This window comes from Athene noctua, chromosome 2, assembly GCF_965140245.1.
Source record: "Athene noctua chromosome 2, bAthNoc1.hap1.1, whole genome shotgun sequence".
NCBI lineage: Eukaryota > Metazoa > Chordata > Aves > Strigiformes > Strigidae > Athene > Athene noctua.
Window position 1 is genome coordinate 35713735 of NC_134038.1, and position 25615 is coordinate 35739349.

The window sequence follows — 25615 nt, forward strand, 5'->3', positions numbered from 1 at the left end:
CACTTCAAAATTCAGTTTTAATTTTCAGTCTTGGGTTATATGCAGTGTGTTCATCAGTGGTCTGAAAGTAAGCATGAAATCATCTCTCAGTAATGTTTGCTGATAGCACAAAGACCAGCAGAGTGTTAAATGGTGGCAAGTTGTAGAATACAATGCAGTAAGCATAGCTGACTCAACAAACTCCATCCTGACACAGCTAACTACACAATTATTCATCAAGGAACAAGGGATCAAAGCCATACTGACAGAATGGAGAATTTTAGCCTAAAAGTAAGTAATCACAGTTCATATCAGATGTGCAACAGAATAAGAATTCCCATTACAGTATTTGCCCATGAATGTCATGGGTAATAGTAAGTATGAGTTACAAGGTATATCTTTATATATGGCATTGGTCAAGCTGATGCTGGAAGAATTCATCTAGTCCTGATGTCAGCATTTTTAAAGGGGTATGGAAACACTGAGGTAAGTTCAGAGAATAGCCACAAAAAAGTATTTGCTGGAGGAAGTGGTGGGAAATGCCGTCTGGTGAGAGACTTGGAAGCTTGTTTGGTGTAATGTCTAAAGGAAAAAACTGGGAGCTGACTTGACTCTGTCAAAGTACTTACGAAGAAAAAATTGTTGGTTCCTAAGGGACTCTTTAATCTAGCTGAGAAGCACGTAATGAGAACCAATAGCAAAAATCTGAAGGTACACAAATTCAGATGGCAAAGAATGAGTTCCAAGAAGGAAAATGCTTCCCATGGAAAGAAGCTGCTAAATGTCTCTAACATTCTGTGGAGCGGGATATGATTTCTCTGGTCAACACACAAGGATGGCACTATCATACATAGTAGAACATACAGGGGGACAGACTAGACCAATTCAGATTCCCTTCTGGCTCTATGAAGCTTGTCCGGGTAGCACAGACCAGGGAAATCAATGCACATTTTCAGGGAGGGAGAGGAGCTAAACTGAAGGAAGTGTACTGGGGTGTGGTGCCAACTTGCTTTCATAACGAGGTCTCAGATGAAATCCAAGGAATGAATTCTGTCAACTGAGGGTGCTTCTTTTTGAAACTGATGATTCAGTCAGGTCTCTTTTTCACTTCTCCTTGGGGTTTTGAGCTGTGAATTCATTGTGTTTGCATTGTGTTTTAGGCCTGTCTGTCCATCTCCTGTAGAAGCAGTTTCTAGCTATGATGAATTTCTCAAAATAGGAAAGGAAGCCTGGCATCCGGTCTCTAGTTAATACAGGCTCAACTCAGATCTGCAGTTTTGCAAATGGTTTAAATCAACACAACCAGGCTCATTATTTGGCTTATTTGTTGTTGTTTTCTGAGGGGAAGGCCAGAAGGGTTGCTTTTCAAATTCTTATGTGTAACTACGTCTATTCTTACCTCTCCTATTCAATGCTGGGCTTGAAGAACAGACCTCTGAGTGTCAAACACTGTGGGTCACTCTGGAGTTCTTTATCCATCTAATAAGTTACATTTACACTGCTACTACTTTTTCAACATTGGGTAGTTTTCCCTTTTTTCAGTAAAAAATGATTAATACTTTCCTGTGGATACTGTGCCTTACCACAGTGTATGTTTCTTTCCACAATATTTTTCTGTTTGTAGAGTGAGCCTATTTTTGCCCGTGTTTTATGACTGTATGAAAGCTTGAAAACTACAGAAAAAAGTTAAATAAAAGCTCTCAAAAACATATGGTGACTTAACTTGGGCTCTGAAGCTGTGGGTTCAAAGCCCATCTTGGATCTCGAACTGGCAGCAGTAACAGTTTGAATATTCCCTGATGGATGCATCATTCAAATGAAAACAGAGCCATGGTCTGTTTTTTTATCTACGGGAGGAGTTCTCTCTTTCTAAAGATCTCCTTGTTCTCTACAAAAAGATATATTATTTTCTACTGAAATCTTAAAGAGGTGAATTTAGGGTAGGGACTTCCCCTGCATCGTAGAGGAATTTCTCAAACCACAGAGTGTTTTTCAGTGGCCCCACCACAGGCTTTTCTTTCTTTTCTTTTCTTTTCTTTTCTTTTCTTTTCTTTTCTTTTCTTTTCTTTTCTTTTCTTTTCTTTTCTTTTCTTTTCTTTTCTTTTCTTTTCTTTTCTTTTCTTTTCTTTTCTTTTCTTTTCTTTTCTTTTCTTTTCTTTTCTTTTCTTTTCTTGTCTTGTCTTGTCTTGTCTTGTCTTGTCTTGTCTTGTCTTGTCTTGTCTTTTCTTTTCTTTTCTTTTCTTTTCTTTTCTTTTCTTTTCTTTTCTTTTCTTTTCTTTTCTTTTCTTTTCTTTTCTTTTCTTTTCTTTTCTTTTCTTTTCTTTTCTTTTCTTTTCTTTTCTTTTCTTTTCTTTTCTTTTCTTTTCTTTTCTTTTCTTTCTTTCCTTTCCTTTCCTTTCCTTTCCTTTCCTTTCCTTTCCTTTCCTTTCCTTTCCTTTCCTTTCCTTTCCTTTCCTTTCCTTTCCTTTCCTTTCCTTTCCTTTCCTTTCCTTTCCTTTCCTTTCCTTTCCTTTCCTTTCCTTTCCTTTCCTTTCCTTTCCTTTCCTTTCCTTTCCTTTCCTTTCCTTTCCTTTCCTTTCCTTTCCTTTCCTTTCCTTTCCTTTCCTTTCTTTTCTTTTCTTTTCTTTTCTTTTCTTTCCTTTCCTTTTCTTTTCTTTCTTTTCTCTTCTTTTCTTTTCTTTTCTTCCCCACTTAATAATCAAAACCCATTAGCAAGGCTTAGCATATCCAGATAGATCTTGCTCAAGCTATTATCTCTGTCTCATTCCCTTAGTGCAAAACAAGGCTTTGCAGTGTACGGGGGCACCCCACTCTTCTCTAGCACAATTTACCCCCTCCCCAAATTCTGTTTTTTTTTGTTCCATATACACTAAAGAACCCAGCAAGCTGATTTTAAGACACCTCAGGCCACTCTGCAGAAATGGGCAGAAATTTTCACAACATGGACAGGTAATATTGTTCCATGATTTATAACTACTATGATTTATAACTACTATGCTGGAGTTCTAATACCCAAAGCTTGCTCATAAACTATATAGTCACTAAAACATCTTGCATACCTTTCAGATGCCTACAATGCTTCTAGGTTGAGCTAGTTTTATGAGTTTCTCTATAGTGAAAGTACAGAGAGAAGCATTTCCAGAGGTGCATTCCTCCCACCTATCTGGTCAGGATAGGATAAATCATGCTCCACAGATACCTGTCTCATTCTGCACATAATAGACAACAAACTTTGGCTATGTCCTTGGCTGGTTCAGGGTTAAGTGAGAAAGGATCCATCCATGAATTACTAGCCTGCCATTTCCTCTTCAATCAATAATTTATAAGGGATTTTATTAAAATAAAAGAGACTAATGGTTATGAAACAATTAGCTTCATAAATAGGGATAGTTCAAAGTTTTGTAAGAACATCACATGTAGTGATGCACTCTGGCATTTGCAGACATTTTGCAAAAAATATTTATAGGAGAAAACACCTTTTCAGATAAGATACATCTAGACTAGGGTAAGTGGCACGTGGTATTGGGAGCTTGCAGGATCAGTTTTAGGAGTGAAGTTCTTGTTCCAAGCAGTCCAGTTCCCAGTAGTTACTAATCTCCAAAGAAAGTCAGAGTTTTGTTTTCTTGAAGCTGGGCATGGAAATCTAGCCATATTTAGCTCTAAGAGAATATGTATTTCACTGGTAGAAGAGACGGTTATGAGAGGATGGCTTTAAGCTAGAGAAAAATGTTTCAGAGTGGAGGGACAATTTAAATTCTTTAACCTCTGCTTGTATTAGCTACTTCTTGGCTTCTAGTGTATGAAAGCTTCTTGGCATGTGCCCTGCCTGGGGTCGAGTAGGACGTGGGAGAGACTGTGCTTGGATGTCTGGAGTACTACCACTTGGGGGGGAAAATGTGTAGCATTCCAAAAGATATAATTAATGACAAGTGTTGTTGTCTTTCTCCTGTGCCATCCACCCACTGGCTGCCTGGTGCTGACCCCTTGCTGTCCTGCTGACCTCTCCAAAGTTTATTTTAAAAAGGCATCCTTGCTTTCCCAAACTTTTCAGCGAGGCTTCCCTTGGGCTTCTCGTTCAGTGCATGCCCAAGACTATGCCTGTGTCCACTGCTCAGTGATCAGACACAAGTGTTTCCATTAGAAGGATGATTAATGGAACCTTCCTTGGGAATGGGAAAGAGAGAAGTGGGTAATACAAGTCAAGAAATGTGTTAAAACTGAACAAAGGAACTTTGTTTCTTTATTTCAAAATTAACTTATTTTTCAAGTGTGCCACAAATTGCCCTTACTCACTTGGGTCCTGCCCACATCAGTAGAATGCTACAGTTGTTTCTGCAGTGGTGGGCTTGAGACAAGTTTGTGCTTTCGACCCATTTTGTAGTGTGTGACCACATCAAATAATTCCACCGACTGCACTGGCTTCTGTGTTGGCAGATTCAGTAGATACAGGGTTTAATGCTGTGTAGTGCAGGTGCTTGGAGTTTTCTACATCTAAATGCAAAGTAATAAAACAATGTACAGGCGTGAAGAGTATACAGGAATCCAAACTGGCTATTATGAGAGAGCAGCTGTCAAGTTACTCCTGCCTGGTAGCATTCTCCGAAGAGAAAACTGCATGACTAAGTCCTTTATTTGCATGATGAGGATCACAGATCAGTTTCTGTCTGATCTCAAGCCTCACCTCACCCTCTGCTTACCCTTGTCTTTTTATGGGATGTTAGAGGCAAAAACCTCTTTCTTCCATTTCCGTTAGACCCCATGCCTAACAATTTGGATGCCCAGGGATAGCATCCACCCTGGCAGCCGAGGCAACCTGCAGACTGAAACAGTGCAACAGTGGAATGGGCATGATGACTAATTTTTCACTGCTGAAGAGAACTGGTGAGAAACGCGAATGAGGGACAGAGAGAGTAATAATCCTGGGAGAAGACTAGGAGCTCTCTGCTGCCAGTTCCCTGGAGGAGAGCTGGAGTTTCTAGCTCTACCAGGTAGGATCTTCCACAATGCTTCACAAAGAAGAAGCTTCACTGTTTTCCAGGAGAAATCAATGCTTTTGTTGCTTGCTCATTTTAGTCTGACTGTATTAGGAGCTTTGTAGAGAAAACAAATGTTGCCTTCCCGCAAACCAGACAGTGCAGGCAGCTCCTCTGCCTGCCAAATTTTGCCATTCATCAGAAACAATCAACTCTGACTACTTGGTAAGCTGTTACACGGCATGTGCACATCATATTCTTTATGGAGTCAATTTTTCAAGGCTAGAGCTTGATCCTGTTGCCAAATCGGGAAAACTGAGCAGTTGCACTGTAGTGCAACAGGGAGACTGAGGCACGAGGCTGGAGCTGCGGTTTTCCCCTCAGCAAACCAGGTCTGAAACTCCTTTGCCATCTGTACAACAACAAATAAATCGATTCCATGTTTTATTCATTAAACCAGCTCTGCACATGCTCCTGCCCTCTTCCATGGCCAAACCTCACCAGGCATGATGTGTCTGCGAAGGGCTGTCGCTGGCAGGGACCTCCACGTGCCAGCACAAAGGGACGGCCTGCCCCTCCCCTGCATAGCAAAGGCATTCTGCTTTTGTGACATCTGGGCCACTGCAGCTGTTATAAGGAGGGGTTTGCTCTTTTTAGAAATTATTAGGAAAGTAAGCATGTTGTTTATTAAAATATGTAGTGTACATTGTGAACCTGTAACTGCTATACAAAAAATATCAGCATATCATTCTGACTATTTATTAAAAATTCCTTCCAGCCCCTACCCCAGTGAAGGGTGGGAATTACATTTTGATTGAACATGCAACTTAAAGAATACAGGGTTTTGTCTTTAGAATTCATAATAATTTATATTCAGTTATAAGCTTTATAAGTTAAAATTGCATATTGGAAATCATATCAAAATATTGCAGAAAATTATTTGACTTTTAGCTTTTCATATACAACCAGTTTTGATGAAATCACTGTAATAGTTAAAACACAGAAGAGCTAGTGATCACAAAGAGCAGCTAGAAACTTTTCTTCTTATGTTTCCTGAAAAGCTCTGTTCACGTACAAGTGCATTGTCAACTCAACGTGCAACCACTGGTAATGCTGATGCTGGCAGCACAGCTTTTAGCCAGGCATAGTGGCTAAAATAAGACCTAGAAAATATCGAATGTTAGCAATATAGCAATATAAGAACCATATATGACTATATGAGGGAACAAACTTTGTGTAAATACTGCAGAAAATACATTCTTAAGAATGACAGTTTTTTTTCCTTTTAGTACGTTTTTTTACCATCTTCTTAATAAAGTGTTCTTTCACAGAAAGTTAAGTATAGTAATGATCAGACTTTTTTTTCCTCCAAGACTGTCGATTTTTTGTCAGCCACCATTCTTCATTTCTTTTATTTATATAGAGAGATTTTTTACTGCATTTGAACGATTTATATTCATTCACTGTATTGTTAATTGTTGCACTCTTACTGGAGGAGACTAACAAGCTTTGTCAGTTCATTACTGCTCCTTTTGTTTTCTTTTGTATGATTAATACCCATTGTTGGTACCAAGTTACAGTTCAGTCAATTGTGGCTTGAAGACAAGAATGAGATTAATGATAGGGAAATATAAATTATTAACCAATTTGCAGGAGTGGTTGATTTTAATGAAATGAGTTTCTTTACTAAATACATGTTTGAATGATCAAATTCCTCTCTGGCATAGCTAGAAAGAAAGAAATGCCACCACTTTTCACAACATTTTCAAAAGGGAATGTGCTTATATCATTAACTTCTTATATGAGTAAAACATTTTTCAGCCTTAAAGGGTCTTAAATTGAGTAGAAACAGGTCAATCATAGATCCCACCTTCAGAGCAACTGGGTTAGTCCACTGCTTTAGCAGCCTTAATATTGAGTGTCTTGCATCTTCTGAAGCCTCACCTAAGAAGTACACAGAGGTTTACACTTTCAAGGCAATATCTATAGACAGAGAACTGGCCATACTCTTTCACATCTCTTCTAGAGAGGCACATGTTTTTTCAGATCTAGAATAATTTGCTTCTGGTTACCAGGCAAGGAGAAAAATTTCAGTTCCGAGGTAAATGTATGGTCTACAGCAACACTGTTTTCCTGAGAGAACTGAAAATTTTTCATCATTTAATCTTCTCTTTTTGTGTGTAGTTCATAGGAGAAAGACGTATGCTGTTTGGCGTATATGTTTCTAAAAAAGGGTGAATATTCTCATCTAACGAATAATGAGGACAAAATTGGTTTCATAGAGGATCAAGTTGAAATGCAATAGGCCCTGGGGTGCATTAGGAAGCCTTCTTTTTTACTGTTGATCCCAGGCTCATTTTTGTTTAGTTGCATGTGTGTTGCAGTTTACTAAAGACACACATGAGAGATATTATCCTCAGTATGTGGAATAAGTTGTCTTCTTTCTCTAAATTTAAAAAAAAAAAGTATTCCTCATTTGTGGGGAAAATGGTTAGATAAACATGAATGTATTCCTTGCTGATGGCTGTTAAAGGCACTTTATTTTTTGTTAGAACCATTGTAGTACTATCATTTGCAGACTGACATTGGTTTACATCACAGTTTGGATGATCTTCTCCAGTTGTATAATCACAGACCAGCATGCAGAGTCTGTGGGTGGTTTTATGAGATTTTCTAGGTTTCTTTGTTTCAGGACTTTGGTGTCCAAACATTGTAAGATTGTTTGTACTGATTTCATTGTGAAGGAAAGAATAAGTCTGATCTCCTCTTTATTGTTACTTGATAGCATGACAGTTATCTAAAACATGGTTTTGGTTAGGTCTTATTTGTGCTTGAGGAGTATTACTGTGTAATATGCATGGTCTTGAGTGCATTTTCTCCACTTCTGGTAGGATCCTTAAAAAGCTAGTGTTTCCTTCATGCTATGATTTTATTGTTTATGTGACAGCTAAAAGTATTAAATTCTTAGAGCTAACTGAGATTGGGCATAATGTTTTAATCTCTACCACCATTTAAATTAGTATTTCTGCTTTTATTGTGTTAAGTAACTTAATTTTACTCTATCATGGTAGATTAAAACTGCTTGTATCTTGATTCTGGAAACCCTCTCATAGGGTTTGCATACATGAGCAGGCTTATTGGAATCATTTGCAAAAAGAGAAATTGAGTAGTGAAGGATTATTATTTATCTTAATAGCATCTTTTATTAAGATAGAACTGTATATTAATTAACATGCCTCATATGGAAAAATATTAGCTAAAACAGCGTCCCGAAGGCTGTTCTTCTTACCTGTTGTTGGAGCAGTTGCTAGTGGTTTCCGTGCTTTACACAACAACATAGACTTACTCAGGAGACATGAACTTGGACTCTGTTCCTTCCATGGTCTTAAGGTAGTCATAATATCATGTCACAGGAGACTGTCTAAATGCAAGTACAGCTATTTATTTACCTTCCCAGATAACTGAAGCCACTGTATAACAAAAATTTAAAATATTCAGGATTGCACAAAGAAAGCATGAGAAGGAATATTATTGCATCCTACCCCTTAAAGAAGCCACTGAAAAGCAGAAGTGCTGGATTGCAGTTCCTGCTTTCACCACTTATGAATTTAGTGTTAAAATATCAATTAGATAAAGAACAGAAATTATCTAGGGATCATGGGAGGATCCTCAGGATAGCTCAGTAACTGCTGTGATCATTAGCCTATGGATTCAGGCTCTGCCTTTCACTATCTTTCCTTTGACCCATGGATGTTAAGTTATTTTTAATGCAACAGCTGAATCTTCCCTATAACTGATCCTGGAGGCCAGATTGTCACCTAGGAGGTGGGATGTGTGGTTTGTTGACCTAAAGCTAAGAAATCTAAAATCTGTATCTCTTGCACTCTGGACGAGTCTTACCTCCACCCGCTTCTCCAGTGGTCGTCATCTTAGTGAAAACAGTGAGCTCTGCTCAGGCCTGTTGAAGAGCTGGAAAAGCCAGCTGTCTTGAGGAGAGGATTGTGCATCTGTAGACACTAGCTGACCAAGCTGCCAGATCCTCTGCATAAGGTCCTGGCTTTGCAACTGAACTCCAGAGCGGAACAGGAGTTCACCTCTGGGCTCATTACCTGCAGGTAGCTCCATACTCATCATGTAGCTTTCTCAGGATGTTCTTCAGAGAAATCTGGCACTCTCTTAAGACCAGATAAAGAAACTGAGTACTTAACTTTAGACCTCTGATTTGATTCCAGGGATGTGCTTTTAAAACTTTGCTCTTACAGTGCCTAATTTGTAAGTACCTTAATTCTTTATTGAATATGACCCTGCGATGCTATTTTGTAACTAGCAAGATTTTGGATAAGAACTTTTTGACAGATGTAGTTAATGGATTTTGATAATAGATGCTAGGATGAAATTATAAAATAGCCGCTAGCAGATCTTCCAGACTAAAAGCCAGCTGTTCAGTAAAGTTGTTGGACATATATCTATATTTCTGACTGTAACTGTAAATGGAGGAAAAGCAGGTCCATAGTTGCAGAGCTCAGTTAATCAGAGTCAAGGAGTGTCTAATCTGCATCGCTGAGCTGCCAGTTGGAGAGGTTCCTGAATTTAAGAAGTCAGAGTTCTTGAGGAAATCTGGTTCCTGCTTGTTAATGTCTCTCTTGAAGCACTTTTTGAGCTGCATAGTACCAGATGTATACCATTCTTACCAGAGTATCATGTAGGACAGCATTCACGGAGATCACTGAAAGTGTCTGATCTGTCCCACATTGTTAGTACTCTTTTTATCTTTCTAGCTGTGTTGCAGTAGCAGCCAGAAGTAGGAGTTCATGACTGTAGAGCAAATCCAGGTGCACACAGCCAATTCCTACTTAAATCAAAATAAAAATGACAGTAGAATCTGAATCTGAGGGTAGATTTGGCCCTTCCATTAAAAGGGAAGCTACAAGCAGTAGAAACATAAAATAATCCAATAAAAAGTACATCTGCCACTTCACAAAATTAATAGGAATGTAGTTCTTGCTGATCTAAATGAAGACTAATCCTTTACCTCAAGACACATTTGCTGAAGAAATGGTAGAATTTGTGTGTAACATAGCAGCCCTGGACTAGGCAGGGAAAGATATGTATTATGAGAGTTTTCTGCAATGCTCTCATTTAACTTGATCACTGGAGTGATGAGTCACTGAAGGCAGATTAGTTTTTCATTTCACCTTTAGGGAATACCCATATATTCTCACAGGATTTTGAGGTAAAAGGAGAAGCAACGAAGTCATGATACTGCTCCTGTATTGCAAAAAGGCAGATTAAAATATTTTACTTTAAAACAAAATGTTAAAAATATAAATATAAGCTTGAAAATAAGTAGGGGGGACAGAAATAGTATATCTTTGTTTTGTTGCTAGAAAACCAGGGGTTTTTCTTTCCTCCTTGCTGTGTAATAAAGGAAACTTTGGGGCACTTGAAGAGTATTCTCATACCTGAGATAGAAAGCTGAGTCCAAGCATAAGGTTCAACCTCTCCTCTCCTGTACTAAGGGGAGTAAAGTACAGCTTGCATTTTATCCACCAGATTCAGCAGCATCTTCCAGGTTTTCCAGGTGTTGTCAGAATCCTCAGATCCAAATGGTAAATTGGAATTTATACATCTAATCTAAAATGTAAAAAAAATCTGTGGAAGAAGTCCTCTTTTTTAAAATTAACCTTTTCAGCTGCTGCCTTCTGTCAGAATACGTGGCACTCACCATATACTAGCTCTCCCTAAAAAGTGGTTTTATTTTGCAGTTCACCTCTAATGCTGAGAGCTGAGATTGCTGGATGCTACATGCTAGTAAGGAATGTATAGGAGCTTAACAGCAGGAGCAACAGACCCAGGTTAAAAATTCAATGACCAGGAACAAATGTGCCCTTTACTTCATCTCCCAGCTAAAATCCTAGATACAGTTTATTGGCTTTAAACTTTTTTCATTTAGCAGAAAAATCTAAACTTAGTGTTTCTTCTTAATCACAGCCACTTTAAATGAGACATATATGGCTCTATAAATTAAGCTAGCACAGAAGTATTCTTTGTTTAAAAGACTTGGAAATTGTTCGACAGTTAACTATTAAAATAGCATCTAAAATACCTGGAATTTCCTCTGAAGAAGTGTATGCCTTTACTGAAAACGAAAAATCAAATTTACACTACAAGCGATGGAAATGTACTGCCTGATGATCTCCAAGTCAGGAGTTAAGTATATGTCTGGAAAATTCTGAGCAGAAGTGGTTCCCCAAGGTCACACAGCAGAGTAGTGGCAGTCACTGTCTTTTGAATGAAATGGATTTTTCATCCCACAAAACACATTAAGAGTTCAAGTATTTTCATTCACTTTGAAATGAACTATAGACCTCTTGACATTTTTTCACATAGAACCAACAAGTATATGAATGTGCCCCACCAAGAATAGTCATTAGCCCAGTGGTTATGTATGGAGCTTGTCTGTGATATTTTGAGTGGAGAGCCTATCCTGAGCCTAGAAAACCTTTTTTCAGAACTGACATATTCTCATAAAAAGGTTTGTTTCTTGATTTAGCGTTTTTCTGAGAAAGAATTTTGACCAGCTGTCCTACTGACTCCTCGTTCAGTATCCTATCCAGGTCACATATCCCACCCAGCAAATATGTACGAGTCCCCTCTTTGAGGACTAGCAAGATCTGCAGCTTTTTCATAATATTTCTGATGTTCTTTTCTTCTCAAATTTTGGGTCTTGACATAAAAAGGCTGGAATGAAGGATATGGTGTTGTGCATACCCAAGTGAAGGCAAGGAGCCAACAAAATGCTGTTGTAATTGCAAATGAACATTCTTGTATCATAAAACTGCAAAGAAACAGCTATAAATCAGAGCCAGGCTGGTGGTCCCTGGCAGCAAAGCACAGATTTGAGTTTATTCCCTGAGCTAGCCAAGAGTGGGATCCTTGCAGATGCAGCAGCTCATTCCAAGGGAAGGGCATTCCTCGTGTCTCCTGAGTGATGGTCATGAAGCAGTGATTTTGGTGGGAGTCAGATCCAGCCTTTAGCCCTGCAGGAGTGATAGTCTGAAAAGTGCTGGCCATTGTGGAAAATAAAACAAGTTGGGAACTGGAGGAGTTTTATCTTCAAGATCTCTTGTGTGTGTGTGTTTTTAGGACTCTACCTCTTTCAGTATTAGTTCTGCACTATTGTCCAGATTCCATATTTGACCACTTATTGTTGTACTTGAGTATGTAAAATTGTCCTTTAATTCAGGTATCTAGTTTCATGTTTCCATACACTCACTTATGACACCAAACTGTGCTAAAACATCTCTATGGGCATTGGAAAAATGCAATGAAATTAAGAGCTACTATCCAAAATGTCTCTACTGAAATTCCTATCACTAATGAACATGGACTCAAACTTAATCCTCATTTAGAAATAGGGTTTTCTTCTATCCTGAAACATTTTTTTCTTTTTTTCTTTCTGGTGTCTCATGAGGATGTAGCTCTCTAAAAGTCATTGATTTGTCTGGATAATTTACCAGTTTCAAAAATAAGTAGAAGGAGTGTAGAAAATTATTAAAGCTGTTAGCATTGGGTGGCTTCCTAGAGATTTCTTTATTACAAGCTGGGGAGGGCTGTTATTTCCTGTCCCTCTGAAAGATGTGGCATGAGCTGAGCCAACATTTACAGTTAAGGAGGGGCAAAATAAGATGATCTACTATTGTTAAAATAAAAAATAAAGAAATCCTGAGAGTGTGCAAATGATTACAGCAAAACAAACCCAAATTGACAGCTGCACAAACAGCACTTGCCCAGCAGTGGTAGTCAGCTACTAGGAATGCCCAGTTTCCCATCAGATTGGTAAGAATTTATAATTAATAGCACATTTGGGGACTCTCCTGTAATGAAACCACAATTTAATCTGCTAAACTGACTATGGAGGAGGTAAAGGAGAGAGGGCAAAAATTCAGAGTCTCGCTTTGCCGAGTACATTATCTCCCTGTTGATAGCAGTACGAGATCAAGACAGTCAGTGTTTTCCAGAATCAGTCCCTACACTGGTTTAAGAGTTGAAATCCTGAAAGGTGAAGGGCTTTTTCCTGAACAGATGTGACCCCCTTCAACTCTGATAAACTTCCCGAAAAGATGAGGGAAATCTGTACTGCACAGGATGTGCTCAGCACATTGAGGGATTGAGTTAGTAATGTCCCTGATAATTGTGGATACCTCATTGTAGGAGTCAGTTTTTATTTAAATTTTTTTAATAGGAGTATACACATCTGTCTTTATACCCAGCAGCTTTTCTGGCCCACAAGAAGTCCTCTGTGAGTTTCCCCAACTGAGCTCAGTGGGATCTCTGTCAGCTGCAAGATTTATGTCATCTTTTTCAGTCCTGAGAACTGTTCCTTAAGCTTTTCACATCTGGATTTAATTGGAAAGACATTAAAAGACATTAAGTGTGCTGGAAAAGCATATTTTAGAGACGATCTTTATAGACACTTCCATTAAAGGAGCTGATGGTTGTAGGTTAAAATGGGATGAGGACAGCCATCAACAGTTAGCAAGGACAAAATTACATTACAAACTACTTCAGATGAGAAGTTCAGCCTGTAGCTCTTGGGTCTGACTCTGATCTCACTTAAATCAACTTCAACTAGGAGAGAAATACCAGTTAATGCAGTGTAAAAGTACTCTGAAACCAGAATCAAAAACTTTGCCTTTTGGAAACACTCAGATTTCTAATTACATGCCATATATGCTAAATATAATGCTTTTAGCTGTCAATCTAGATTTGGTGCTTTGTTGGATGTACACACATGCTTGTAAAATGAGACTTGTAGAATGAAGAGAGGGATTGGTCGTTAAGGCTCTGAGGCTGGAAGTATCCTTCTCCAAATGCCGATATGTGGGCCACAGGAGTAGAATTACACAGAAGCAGAGATACAATACAATTTAGTATGTGGGCTTCATTACAGATGTTGTAATGCAACAATCTACAGCCTAAACTCCCCCATTGTTCCAGCTATAATGTGCTGCTTGAAGAAGCCAATGGGCAGTCCTTTGTATTAAATGTAATCTATTGCTTTTGTCTTCAAATCAAAGTTTCTAGTCATGTTTAGACTGACACGCACTTAACATCTAAGGTAATGGTCTTGGTATGAGAGAACAAACATTCTTTAATTTCAAAATTGCTAAAACTGAGGAATCTGATATTTAGGAAATTACTCCCATGTCTAAAACAAAATGTATGGTCTTTAGAAACAGAAACATGTCAAACTTCAAAGAAAAGAAAAATTGTAAAACATTGGGGGAAAATTAGTACTCTTCAGAATATTTCAGCAAAACAAATTTGTTAGAGACTCTTACCTGTCCTCTTCTCTTAAAAGGGAGTCTTTTTCTCAACTATGTCATGGAAAGTGTTTAGCATTAATGGGAAGATTATAGCTTGATGGGTGATAGTGACAGAAAAGAGGCATTTGAATTAAAATTGTGGCCTCAGTGTAGATTGTTCTTTTTTTTTTTTTTTTTTTTTTTTTTTTTTTAAACATTAAATAGCTTTTTTCAGAATCTCTCTCCGTCTATCTTGGGCCATAATAAAATACATGTAAACTAGTAAAGCTTATTCTTACTTTTATTGCCCGACCTTGGGCCAGCCCTTTATGTGCTCATGCACTCTCTCTTCACTTCGGTTTCCTTCTCTTTAAAAACAGGAATACAACCTCTAGCCCTTAGTGCCATTTTATCTCATGAAGAAGCGGGTATTTGGAAGGGGAGGTAAAAGTATTTAAACACTAGTGAGTGTGTTTTACGAGTTCAGTTTACTAAGTGGAAGAATAACCATGTTGAAGTAAGCACTGAGTAATACTTGATAGTTGGAACTTTGTTGTATACTAATTTTGGTGTAGATCTTTGAGAATTCATAAAAATCTTTTAATAGCAAATTTTTTTACCTCTCTACATGAGCAGTTGCCTAAGAAAAGCACTTAAATAACAGAATAAATGCTTATATCTTATTTAAATACAGCTCAGTTTAGAGCTCATACATTTTGTTAAAACAGTTCTGGCTACATCTACACTACTAATCTGGGTCAGGGCCCATTCCCTGGTGGGGAATGATGTGGTCTTTGCCTCATTTATGTATTGCTAGCTATGTAGTGAAGGCTGTGGTAGTCATGTTAAAAACAGCATGGAACTGTGGAGGTCACACAGATGAATATGAATGTCCACTGTAGTATATTTTAGAAGTCATTGTGAATTCTTACACAGCTGAGAACCTCAATCCACTCATTTAAAATCAAGAGGTCAAAATTTCCTGCAATACAAATAGAGTTAATAACAGTGGACTTGCAAATCTATGGCAGTGATGTGGAGAAATGCCTATAAATAAATAAATAAACCAAATTGTTCTGAGAACACAGCTGACAAGGATATTTTCCAGCTATCAATGATGAAAGAGACAGTGATTCATGGCCTTTCTTCCCTGCTGGTGCAGGATTTTGCCTGAGGATATACGTTCTGCTGTTTTCAGTTTTAGGTTTAAAGCCACGTTTCTTAAAAGCTCCTATAATTTTTACCTGGAGCTTCTCAACCATGCATGGCTTAAATCTCTTCCTACACATACAATAACTGGTCATCTAAATGCTCTCATATGAAATCCACTAATTATTGAAAGCACCTATATTACCTACCTCCTTCCTCCTTCTGAAAGTTAGTGTTTAAGTAACCTCTGTCTGAGGATACAAAATTAGAAACAAGATTAATTTAATATTAATTGTTGTCTGGTTAATTTCTGTTATATATATGTAGTGTATATGCTTGGAAATTAAAAATATTTTGCTTCATGTTCATAAGTAAGCTGTGATGATGCATGATTCTTTTGGTCTTTGTTCTTTCAATGGTAACAATTGAAGAAAAAATACAAAGTTTTGAATTTAGAAATAAATTTACTTTAGAAGAACTTCAGATTTCTATACCAGACCTGAGAATATATACTGAAAAAGTACCCAAATTATCTGACAAAAGAGACTTGATTAGAATTTATTTTAACTGCTGATACTGGGACTGAACTTTCACATCTCACTTCACTGTTAGAGGATGTAGAGCTACCTCAGAGGATACTGGCATTGAACCTGAAAGCCCTTCTGAGACATTAATGAAGAAGTGGCAATTTACTGGTTCTCAACATAGATTGCCACAGGGGCAGAAGTTAGCCTTTTGGTAGCACCTGAAAATGTTGCTCCTCACAGTTGAGAGTATGTGAAGAGGGAGAAGTCTGAGAAGATACAGATTTCAGAACAGTCCTGTACAGATCTTTTATCAATCCTTTTCTCTCTTATTTCCACCCACAAGTAAGAACGCAACCTAAATTTGGCAACCAGACTAGCCTCTCCATTGCTGGATTAACCTCTCACATTACTGTTAAGTTTGACCTTCAGTATTATTTGTGCTCTTCATACAAAAGCATAACTTTTCATTATCTTTAAAAATAAGTGTTTTCCAGCATGGTTTTCTCTCTTTATGACTAGAAAATCTTGTATCACCATTAAAGCAATAGAACTTTCTCACTCCAGATGATTGTGTAGCTTTTTCTTGGGCTTTGAAAGAATGCTTTTCCATTCATTACTCCTGGAATTATTGCATAGTCCCAAGAATGGCAGTCAGATTTCTAGTCTGTTGGTTTACATGTGAAAATTTGCCATGCCTAATTTACTCTCTCTATTGTTAACTCAACAAGTCCCTTTACCTAAGTAGATTGTTGAAGATGAAAGCCTATGGAAATAAAATTCCATGTTGAATAGTGTCTTTCACCCTATCCACTTCTTGGAATATTGAGAGGCGTGGAGGAATGAGTACACACGTCTGATAAAACTAGGTGGAAGAAGGTGACGTGCATGGTGTTGTTGATAGAAGCTCTGCTTAATACATTGGAAAAAATGTTCAAGAACAGTTAATCCTTACTTTAGGATTACCTCCAAAAATCTGGCAAGGTCAGGCTGTATGTGGATTCTGTGTCATTTAATTTCTGGCTGCATGAGCTGCCTGGGGGTAGCATTAACTACTACATGGGACTTGTTCTAAGCTACATCTGTGAATCATCATCCTTTGTTTGAAGATAGTGGACTCCTATCCTCCAAGGTCCTTCTCTTGACAGGTGCAATCTGTAGCCTTAATTGTAGTGCCTATCAGGTAACTATGCCTTTGTGCAGAGATTAATCAGTTTGGAAAATGTTATTTCCATGTAAACTACATGAGTTAATCGGATTATAACCCTGTGTTTTTCATGCATATCATAAACTGTGTGGGGAAAGGGCTTAAAGTCATTTAATTAAGGTTTACATTGTGTAGTATTAAAAGCCTTTCTGAATTTAATTTTTAAACAGATGTTAACATTGGTTCACGTGTAAATCTAATCAACTGGGAAAAACGGCACATTGTGAGGAAAGTGACGAAAACTCCTAGCAGAAGTTATCGCTTGTGATATAGTGAATTAATTTACAACAGAAGCTGTGAGAAAAAGAGGTTTGGTTGTAGTACCCATCACCTAGTTTTTATTTATCTTTTATGTAGCCAACCTGGTAAATTCAAGAGAGTTAAGGAGTCAAATTTTAGCTACTTTTTGTGTATGTATATAAGTCTACACAAGCAAATATATCTTCCCTTTGTGCTTTTCTGTAAGCATGCAATTTTGAGTGTGGACAAGTTAAAGCTAGGTAGAAGTTTGATTAAGAATTTCTTCTTCAAGAGAAAGCAAAAAATCACCAAGAACAATAATTTTGAATACCTACAAATTTAAATAGTTGCTCAACTTTGGGACACTAAGTCCCCGAACTCACCTCTACAGCTGTGATATTTTTGGGTTTTTTTCAATAGCCTTTAATGGGAAATTTAAATCCACATATTAAAAAGTCATGACGTGCATCCCATTACTGATGCAGACAGCTTTGCTGCAATGTTCTTGCACAGATGATGTCACCTTTTGAGGCCTCAGTTGTCAGGGAGAGGAGAAGAACCTCCCTGATTTGGGGGACGTTTTTTCTCTTGTCTCAGAAAACAGATTAACATTAATTGTTTGTAAATACGCTTGCTGCCAGTTTTATTCATGCATTAACTCTGCTGTTTTCTAGGCTTCTGGCTTGCAAGTGAAATTGAGGACTAGAGGTAGATCTGTCTATCATTTTAACCTGGCATGCAAGCTTTTTCTGAAGCCCAAATGAGATTTGTTGATGTATATGGCATGTGGCTACAGGCAGCATGACCACAGTAAGTCATGTGACTCTTCAAACTCAACCTTGAACTAAGACCCAGCTACTAAAGACATTAAAATCTTGTCCTTAATGACCTACTTTGGACCCTGACTTCATTTAGTTTTGCAGTGTAACTATTTCTGCTTCTAATTTTATGTCTTCAGAAAACACTGATTAAGGCCAAGATGAATATGGGGTTTTATATACTTAGAAAACTGATGTAAGGAGACATATCACCAGTAAACTAACAGTATCAAGCAGTGGGTTTATTAGGATTGTCTCAGACCTCCTTGGTAAAGTCAACCGGAAGGCCCACAGAGAACAACAAACTTTTACAGTTTTAAGCTTCATGGAATAATCTGAAATGTAATATAGATTTAAGAGAAAAAACACAACCCACATACTGTGCTAAAACAAACGTGCAAATTTTATCATGAGGATGTGGTCTTAAATGCATATGGGCTAGTGTAGTGCCTGTCTGCTGTTCTTGCTAAAAGAATGATCTAATGTTACTAGATTGTCATTATAAGACGCTTAATCCCCAGAGTGAGAAACAGGAAGAATATTCACAAGTTTCAATGCTATTTACTAATTGCCAATTGACTTGAGGAAAGCTAAAAAATGACTGGAAACATCCATCCCCATCCTGATACACACACATACTAATAATGGAAATGGCAGCCAAGACAAACAGCTAGCAGTGCGGTGCATCCTGTTGGCATCGTATTTTTGGCACTGTTGTAGCTACACAGAAAACAAGTGATACAAGAAATGTGTAAGGACATCTGTTCTGTAACCTATGGGGCTTCACTCACAAAACAGTTGTAAAATCTTCTGGGGGAGAGAAGAATTTCTCTATATCTGTGCAGATGCTCTATTGTAAGAAAAATATCAATGGAAGGAAGTGTTGAGCCTTTAAAAGAGGAAATTGTTCACCAGATTCACTGTCAAATGTTCCATTCTTTTCTTTCCTTTTCATTTAACCTAAATTATCTGCCATTCACAAATTATATTTAAGCCAAGTTGTGTAAATCTGTTGGGACTAATAGAATTGAATCATAGATTAAATTAGCCCAGTGTCTCCTTGTAACTCTTCTTTGCTGAAGATTACTTGGGCTCTGTGTCACTCTGCTGACTATTCAGGTCACAACCTCCCAGCTACCAGCTTCCTTCCTGAATCCAGCATCTTCATGTCTGTCTAGGGGCACAATGGGGAGAGGAGAAACATTAAAGATATCAATTAAGATTCTTTACCAGCTTCTCTTAGCTTTGCTGATCCTTCCAAACATAAGCAGGTTATGTGAGAAAGAAAAGGGGGAGTTTTTAAGACACTGCAAGGCTCTCTCTACCATTCACCTACTGCCCTTTAGTCACATCTCATGAATAGACATTTTAAAAATGAAATAAACTTTCCCAAAATTCACATGTTGTTTCAAAAGTTGGGATAGAAGTAGTTAGGCTTCCCCTAAAGGTCTCTTATGGAGAGAAAGACATGGCTCCATGAAAAAAAAATAAAAATCAGATCTTATATAAACCTGGAACACATTATGAAACTGTAAGATACAGAGGGACTGTGGGGTGTAGGAGGTTGGGAGGACTTGGGGAAGGAAAGTTTAGCTCCAGGAGCTGGGAGCAGCTGAGGGTCCTGAGTGGGACAGCATTTAGGAGCAGGAAAAATTAGGTGCCTGGGTAGGAGGAGATTTGTGAAGAAATAGAGGTGTTCACCTCTGCTATAAAATAAGTCAGAGCTCTGGGGTGGATAGAAGGGAGGGGAAGCCCAGAGGTACTGACTTGAGAAAGATGTGGGACAGAGGCAGATGTGGGGAGTGGGGACTTGGTAGTGAGAAGCATGAGCTTTGGAAGAGATTGTCGACTCCCAGAGCAGCAAAGGTGAGAAGCCTAGCAGTGAGGGACAGTGTAGAGGGCTGGCTCTTCCATAGTGCTCACAGAAACACCCTGACACCTCTGCTTGGAAGATCAAGGATACAAGTACGGGACTGCTTTCCTCTAGCTTCCCCCCTCTGATATTTTATTTCAGAAATGCAATAGATCTGAGATCTTATCTTTTATATCACATTTCAGTTTGGGAAAGGCATGGCTTGAAGAAGCGTGAGATGGAGAAATAAGACCGTGCCACATTACAAACATTAGGATTTGGATGTTGTGTTGGTATTAAACATGCTTATCATTAAACACATTGAATCATGCCTTAATTTTATGTTTCCTCTAATTGTTCCATATTTACTTCCCTGACACCCACGTAATGATCCATGCTTGCAGGCAAAGATTTCATTATTTTATGTTGTAGTACTTCTTATCTTGCTGTTAGAAGCGAATAGATGCAATTGTGATCTGTTTCTATTGAGATAGCAGCTAATACTCCTCCAGGAAGTTCCAAAGCAGTTTTTCTGGAAAGCAACACGGAAAGCTGTTCTGTAATTTATGTGGTATGCCTTGCAATAGCCAGTTCTGTGATTAAAACAGTAGTAAGTAACAGATGTGCTCATATTCGGAGCATTTCCAGAAAGGAATTAGGAAGTTTGAGTTGGTCTAATTAATCTCTTGATGATTTGGGGATTTCAGTGACCACTGACCAAGATCAGACTGTGCTGCATATCATATGATCAACCTGTGATCTAATCTTGAATGAAACATTACTTGGCTCTACTTCTTACCAGCTATGATCAGGGCCTTTTTGTCCAAGCCACTGTGCAAACAAATAACCTAAACAAACAGATCTTCCACAACAAGTTTACAATTCACACATCAGACCCGGAAGCTAAGAATGGATGTAAAAAAGTAAACAAGGTGGGTTCAAAAACAGATGAGGTAGCAGTTAAACTGTGTAGGAGGAGCAGATGTGTCAGCTTCCTCCTCTCCTTGCAGTGCTACCTCATAATGGCTTTTGGTTTACCATACACAAGAAAGAAGATCCTGATTGTTTTGCTAATATGCATCAGGACAACTGGTTATGAGAAGACAAGAGATTCTTGTGTGCCAGTCCCTACCCATTGAATTGTTTGGTTCTCATAGTTGCTAACACATGACCAACTAACATACAATAGGGAAGCAGTCCTGTGCCAGGAAGCACAGGTGCCCAAATCACTTCCCTTCCTCACATGATGAGTAGTGCTTGCATAGTGATGAAAAGGACCCCAGGGAGAGGAGGAGAGAAAGAAATGGGGATGAAGAATTGTGTCAGGTTACTGGCAGAAACAGAGAAGTTGAGAGGAGAATAGATGAAAACTTGTTGCCACTGGGAGAAATTATTTGGGTTGAACAAACTGATGCAGTCAAGACTGAGGATGCAAAGGCAGATGGTGATTAGAGTTTATAGGAGTTGAGTATGCACATCTAGAACTACAAGGGACATGATGAAGCAGAAGAGAAAGCTGTCATAAAAAAATACAAATATATCAAAATATCAAGAAATCCAGAAGAAATGAGGAAAGGGAGAATTCATTCACTGGGGAACTCAATGGGTGATAAAAGTGAAAGATCCTGTATTGGGAGAAGCTGTTATTGAGGTGAAGCTGAGGCTCAGCCCTTAGCCATAGCATAGATAAAGGATACAAAGATGTGGCTAGTGGAGATTTTAAGATGAAGGGCAAAATTATGCCGATGGATGGGAAGAAGGAGCAAATAGAGAGCAGGTTAGCTATCAGATACAGTGGGCCCAGAACACATCGTAAAGGTAGAGTGGATGGCTAAGTAACGGTGATGATCTGAGGTTTACCAAGACACTTCATAAAATGTTTAGCTTTTTGTTTGCTAGGGCAAAACCCATAAAACTTCACAGACTAGAAAGATTCCACCTTTATGCATTATGGGTGAGAGTACCTTGTACAGCCTTCTGAAGCTGTAGCAGCTAGTCGTTGCTATAGACACATCTGGAATATATGGTCTTTTACTTTAGGGCAGCCTGGCAATTTTTGTGCTGTGAGTCAAATCACCAAAATACACATTGTTTAATAATATATAAGTTGTATAAACATACCTTTCAAGGGAAGGAGCTGTTGAGAGAATCCAGGCAAAGAATTAGTACAAAAGCAAACCTAGTACTTCACTACAATGGCAGCTCCTGTTCCGGACAGAGTCCCTGCTCTCCAAGAGGAATGGGAAAAGAAGATAGAGAGATGGATTCTTCCTGTCCCAACAATGAAGAAGAGAGAGCAGTTGTTGCCTCACTGTGAAGAACAGTGCCGTAGGGCCTGCAGTCAGTTTCAGTGTTTGAGATGTTACCTTGGATGACAATGTCTGTGAAAAGTTACCTTTTATTTCCCCTGTGATTAGTTCTGAATGCATCTTAGTGATTAAAGAGAAAAATCAGTTTTTCAGTTCTGCTTTACATTTCACCTTCAAGATAGAACTGACCTCAACTGTTTTATTGTGCTGTGTATGTTTTCAAAGTCAGCCACGTGGTGTCTGAGAGTTCATAATCAACCCGTGCTAAATTAATTACAAAAAAGTAATTTGTCTTTTACCAAAGTAATTTGGGGGGGGGGGGGGAGAAGAACAATTCTGAGTCCTAAAGCAGGACTCATTAAGCTGAGAGAGATGCTGGTCAATAAAGAATGCACTTGTACAAAAAATGTCAGCTGAAAACTGATCATTCTTCTATTGCTGATGCTTCATAATCATCCCATATTGGCTCACCCTGACAGCACACTTCACTACCTATGTATAAGACATCAGTCTGCTGCGTTGTTTGAGATCCAGCCTTGGACTGTCAGTAGTGTCCTGCTGACCCTATTCCTGTTGCTCATACCTTCTGCAATCATCTGCAAGACAAGAGTTTGTCCATAGGAGCTCCAGAAAGCATGGGGAAGCTGGAGAGACTTTACAGGCCAGAGAGGCAAGAATCCTAAAAGTATATCATGTTCTTCATGAAGGTGATGAAGCTTGCATTAACACAAATGGAAGTCATTCATATATCCAGGAAGAAGATATCCTCAGACCTGTGCACAACCACAGCTGTTTATCATGGAGCTGTTATGTACCCACCCATTAGCTCTGTAGCCTAAACGGCTTCAATATACAGGAAAATATTTAAATCTAGAATATCAGAAATACACACCTTCCTTCATTTGGCGTTAATACAGTTGTGTCAGTGGGTTTTTTGACAACTCATTTTTTCTTTAGGCAGCGTTAAGTGCCTTGAAACAGTTTTCAGAACAAGGACTGGATCCAGTGGAAGGGGCTATGAAAGTTGAGAATGCATCACATGAAAAGTAAGTACCATGTAAATCCTCTGCATTTTAATGCCTGTGTGTCGTGGTAGATAAGAAATGTTAATTAAGGGCTTAGCTGCCCTTTTAAACCTGTTCAAAACTATTTCCTCTGGAATTTCCATAGAGTTTGTGATAATTTGAGAGGATAAACAAGATTTCAGGTTTAGTGTTACTGATAATGTTTACTAATGAGCTATGAGACAGTCAGTCCTCCTATGGAAATCCTAAAGAAAAGGATTTTCTTTTCATTGTATGGATTCTGTGTAAGTAGCATAACATGATTTTTGTTAAATATGTTGTATCACATGATATTGCCTGTAAAGTAAGGATAGCTGTCTGACAATAAGTCCTTGTGTCTGCAAGATGTATTTTACCCTAGAGAGTTTAAAAGTGAAAATTTCTGTCAGATCTTCAAAAGCTCTTATATGGAATATTAGCTTTAAGTAGTAGACAATAGAACCAGGTTTCTTACTGGATTTTCAGTTTAAGAAACTGAGATTTTCTGTCCAGTATAGATTTTTTTCCAGCTGCTAGTCTGTTTATGTAAGAAGGTAGTCTTATGTTCCTAAATAAATTAGGAATTAATAGAATAAAAGAAAGAAGACTAAAAGTGACATTTGGAATTTTCAATAGATATATTGTGGCTGTTTATAAACTAATCTAATCAAAACCATTTTTCCATATGATCTCATCAGCATAGTATTTGAACATAAATATTGTTGTTTCACTTTAAAATGTTACCTTCCACAGTGACCTTTGAATCTCATGTGCCATCTGGTAATAAACATGTCTTAAAGATGTGCAACCCTGGACCTTACCACTCTTGTTAATGTATTAATCTTTCAGACAAGTCAAGCATCTGGGAGAGAAAGCAGACAATAAACAGACTAACTCAGGCACCATTGCTCAGGACTGCAAGGATTCAAAGGCTGTCGTCTAGGAGCTTCCCAGCACCCACGGCTGCCACTGCATCCTTATAAACCTGTCAACACGCAATAGGGTGTATGTGTACAAGGAAATGAATGACTAATACCATTATTTGAGTCTTATGTGAAGACAACACTATTCTAACACAAGAGATAGTATACATGGTACTGTTTATTCAACTGTGGAAAAAAATAAAATTGAACATTTCCCTCAGAACTCAAGATCAGAGCATAACTCAATTGCCCAGAGGCAGAAGAAGTCTGATCATGTTACTGGAGGTTAAAATAACAACTAATAAACAAAAAGTGTTAGGAAAAAAAAAAAAAAAAGGGAAACTTTAAAATTGATTAATATTGAGGAAAACAAGTCAGCATTGGTTCAGTTATACAATTTTTTCGTAGTGTAGTTTTAAGTTCAGCTTACTGTTTTTTAAATAATGCTTGAATATTTTAAAATTAACCAATGACAGTGCTGTGAGAATTGTAGTTGTTGTCTTCATATATAGTCATACAGCTTATCTTTTTATGCAGACATTATGCATTTTTCATTCTATATGAATATGTATGACTTTAAGATGCACTACTCAAGAGTTGTATGCAAACAGAAGTTTAAATCATGACAAGTATTTGCTTAACATGAACAGATGTTAGTTATGATCAGTCTCGATATACTCCAGGAAAAAAAACAGATATGGTATTTGATTTTCCTTGCCATAATCAATTAAAGAGGCGTCTTGCCTCCAAGCAACATTTTCCCCTTCAATTCTGCTCTCTGTTGTGTGAAGCACATCTACACCCCATTCTGTGTGTTGTATCAACCCACCGTTTGCATCAACTGAGTGTTTTTAATCTCTGCATTCGGACCAAGAGCAAAAGGTAGGACTGAAACGTTATCAAGCCAAGGATGGAAAACTGTTGATGTAAAGATCATTCTCTTGTGAAAGGAGTGGCAGCAGAGATAAGACCTGTGGCTGCTCTGTACCAGCATATTTCTTTCCAGTGTGTGGCCAAATGCAGTAAAACCACATCAGTTCATGTGTACAGTGACGGTGTCGTCTCTTTCTTTATCATTCACAGGTAGACAGCTAAGAGAACAAAGTGAAAAAAAGCTAGTTACAAACTAACCAATGACTGGCTATAACGCCCACCTTTCCCCATGTCACCACCTTCTACACACTTACTGTGTTAGACCAATCATCCTGACATTTAAGTAATTTATTAGTCCAAAATACAGATAGTTTATTTTCCATGGAACTAATGCAATAAGCACATACTGCATAACAG

The 25615-nt window shown here is 38.1% G+C and overlaps 1 protein-coding gene across 2 annotated transcripts in view; it reads left to right on the forward strand.

The window, feature by feature from the left end:
• STAU2 (staufen double-stranded RNA binding protein 2) overlaps positions 1–25370 on the forward strand; it is a 170581-nt gene extending 145211 nt beyond the window's left edge. For both annotated transcript variants that reach the window (XM_074898838.1, XM_074898839.1), the window contains 2 exons: positions 23317–23405; positions 24252–25370. In XM_074898838.1, coding sequence (XP_074754939.1) covers positions 23317–23405; positions 24252–24345 — 183 coding nt within the window. In that variant the 3' untranslated portion in view covers positions 24346–25370. The remainder of the gene's footprint in view (positions 1–23316; positions 23406–24251) is intronic.
• Positions 25371–25615: the final 245 nt, after the last annotated feature.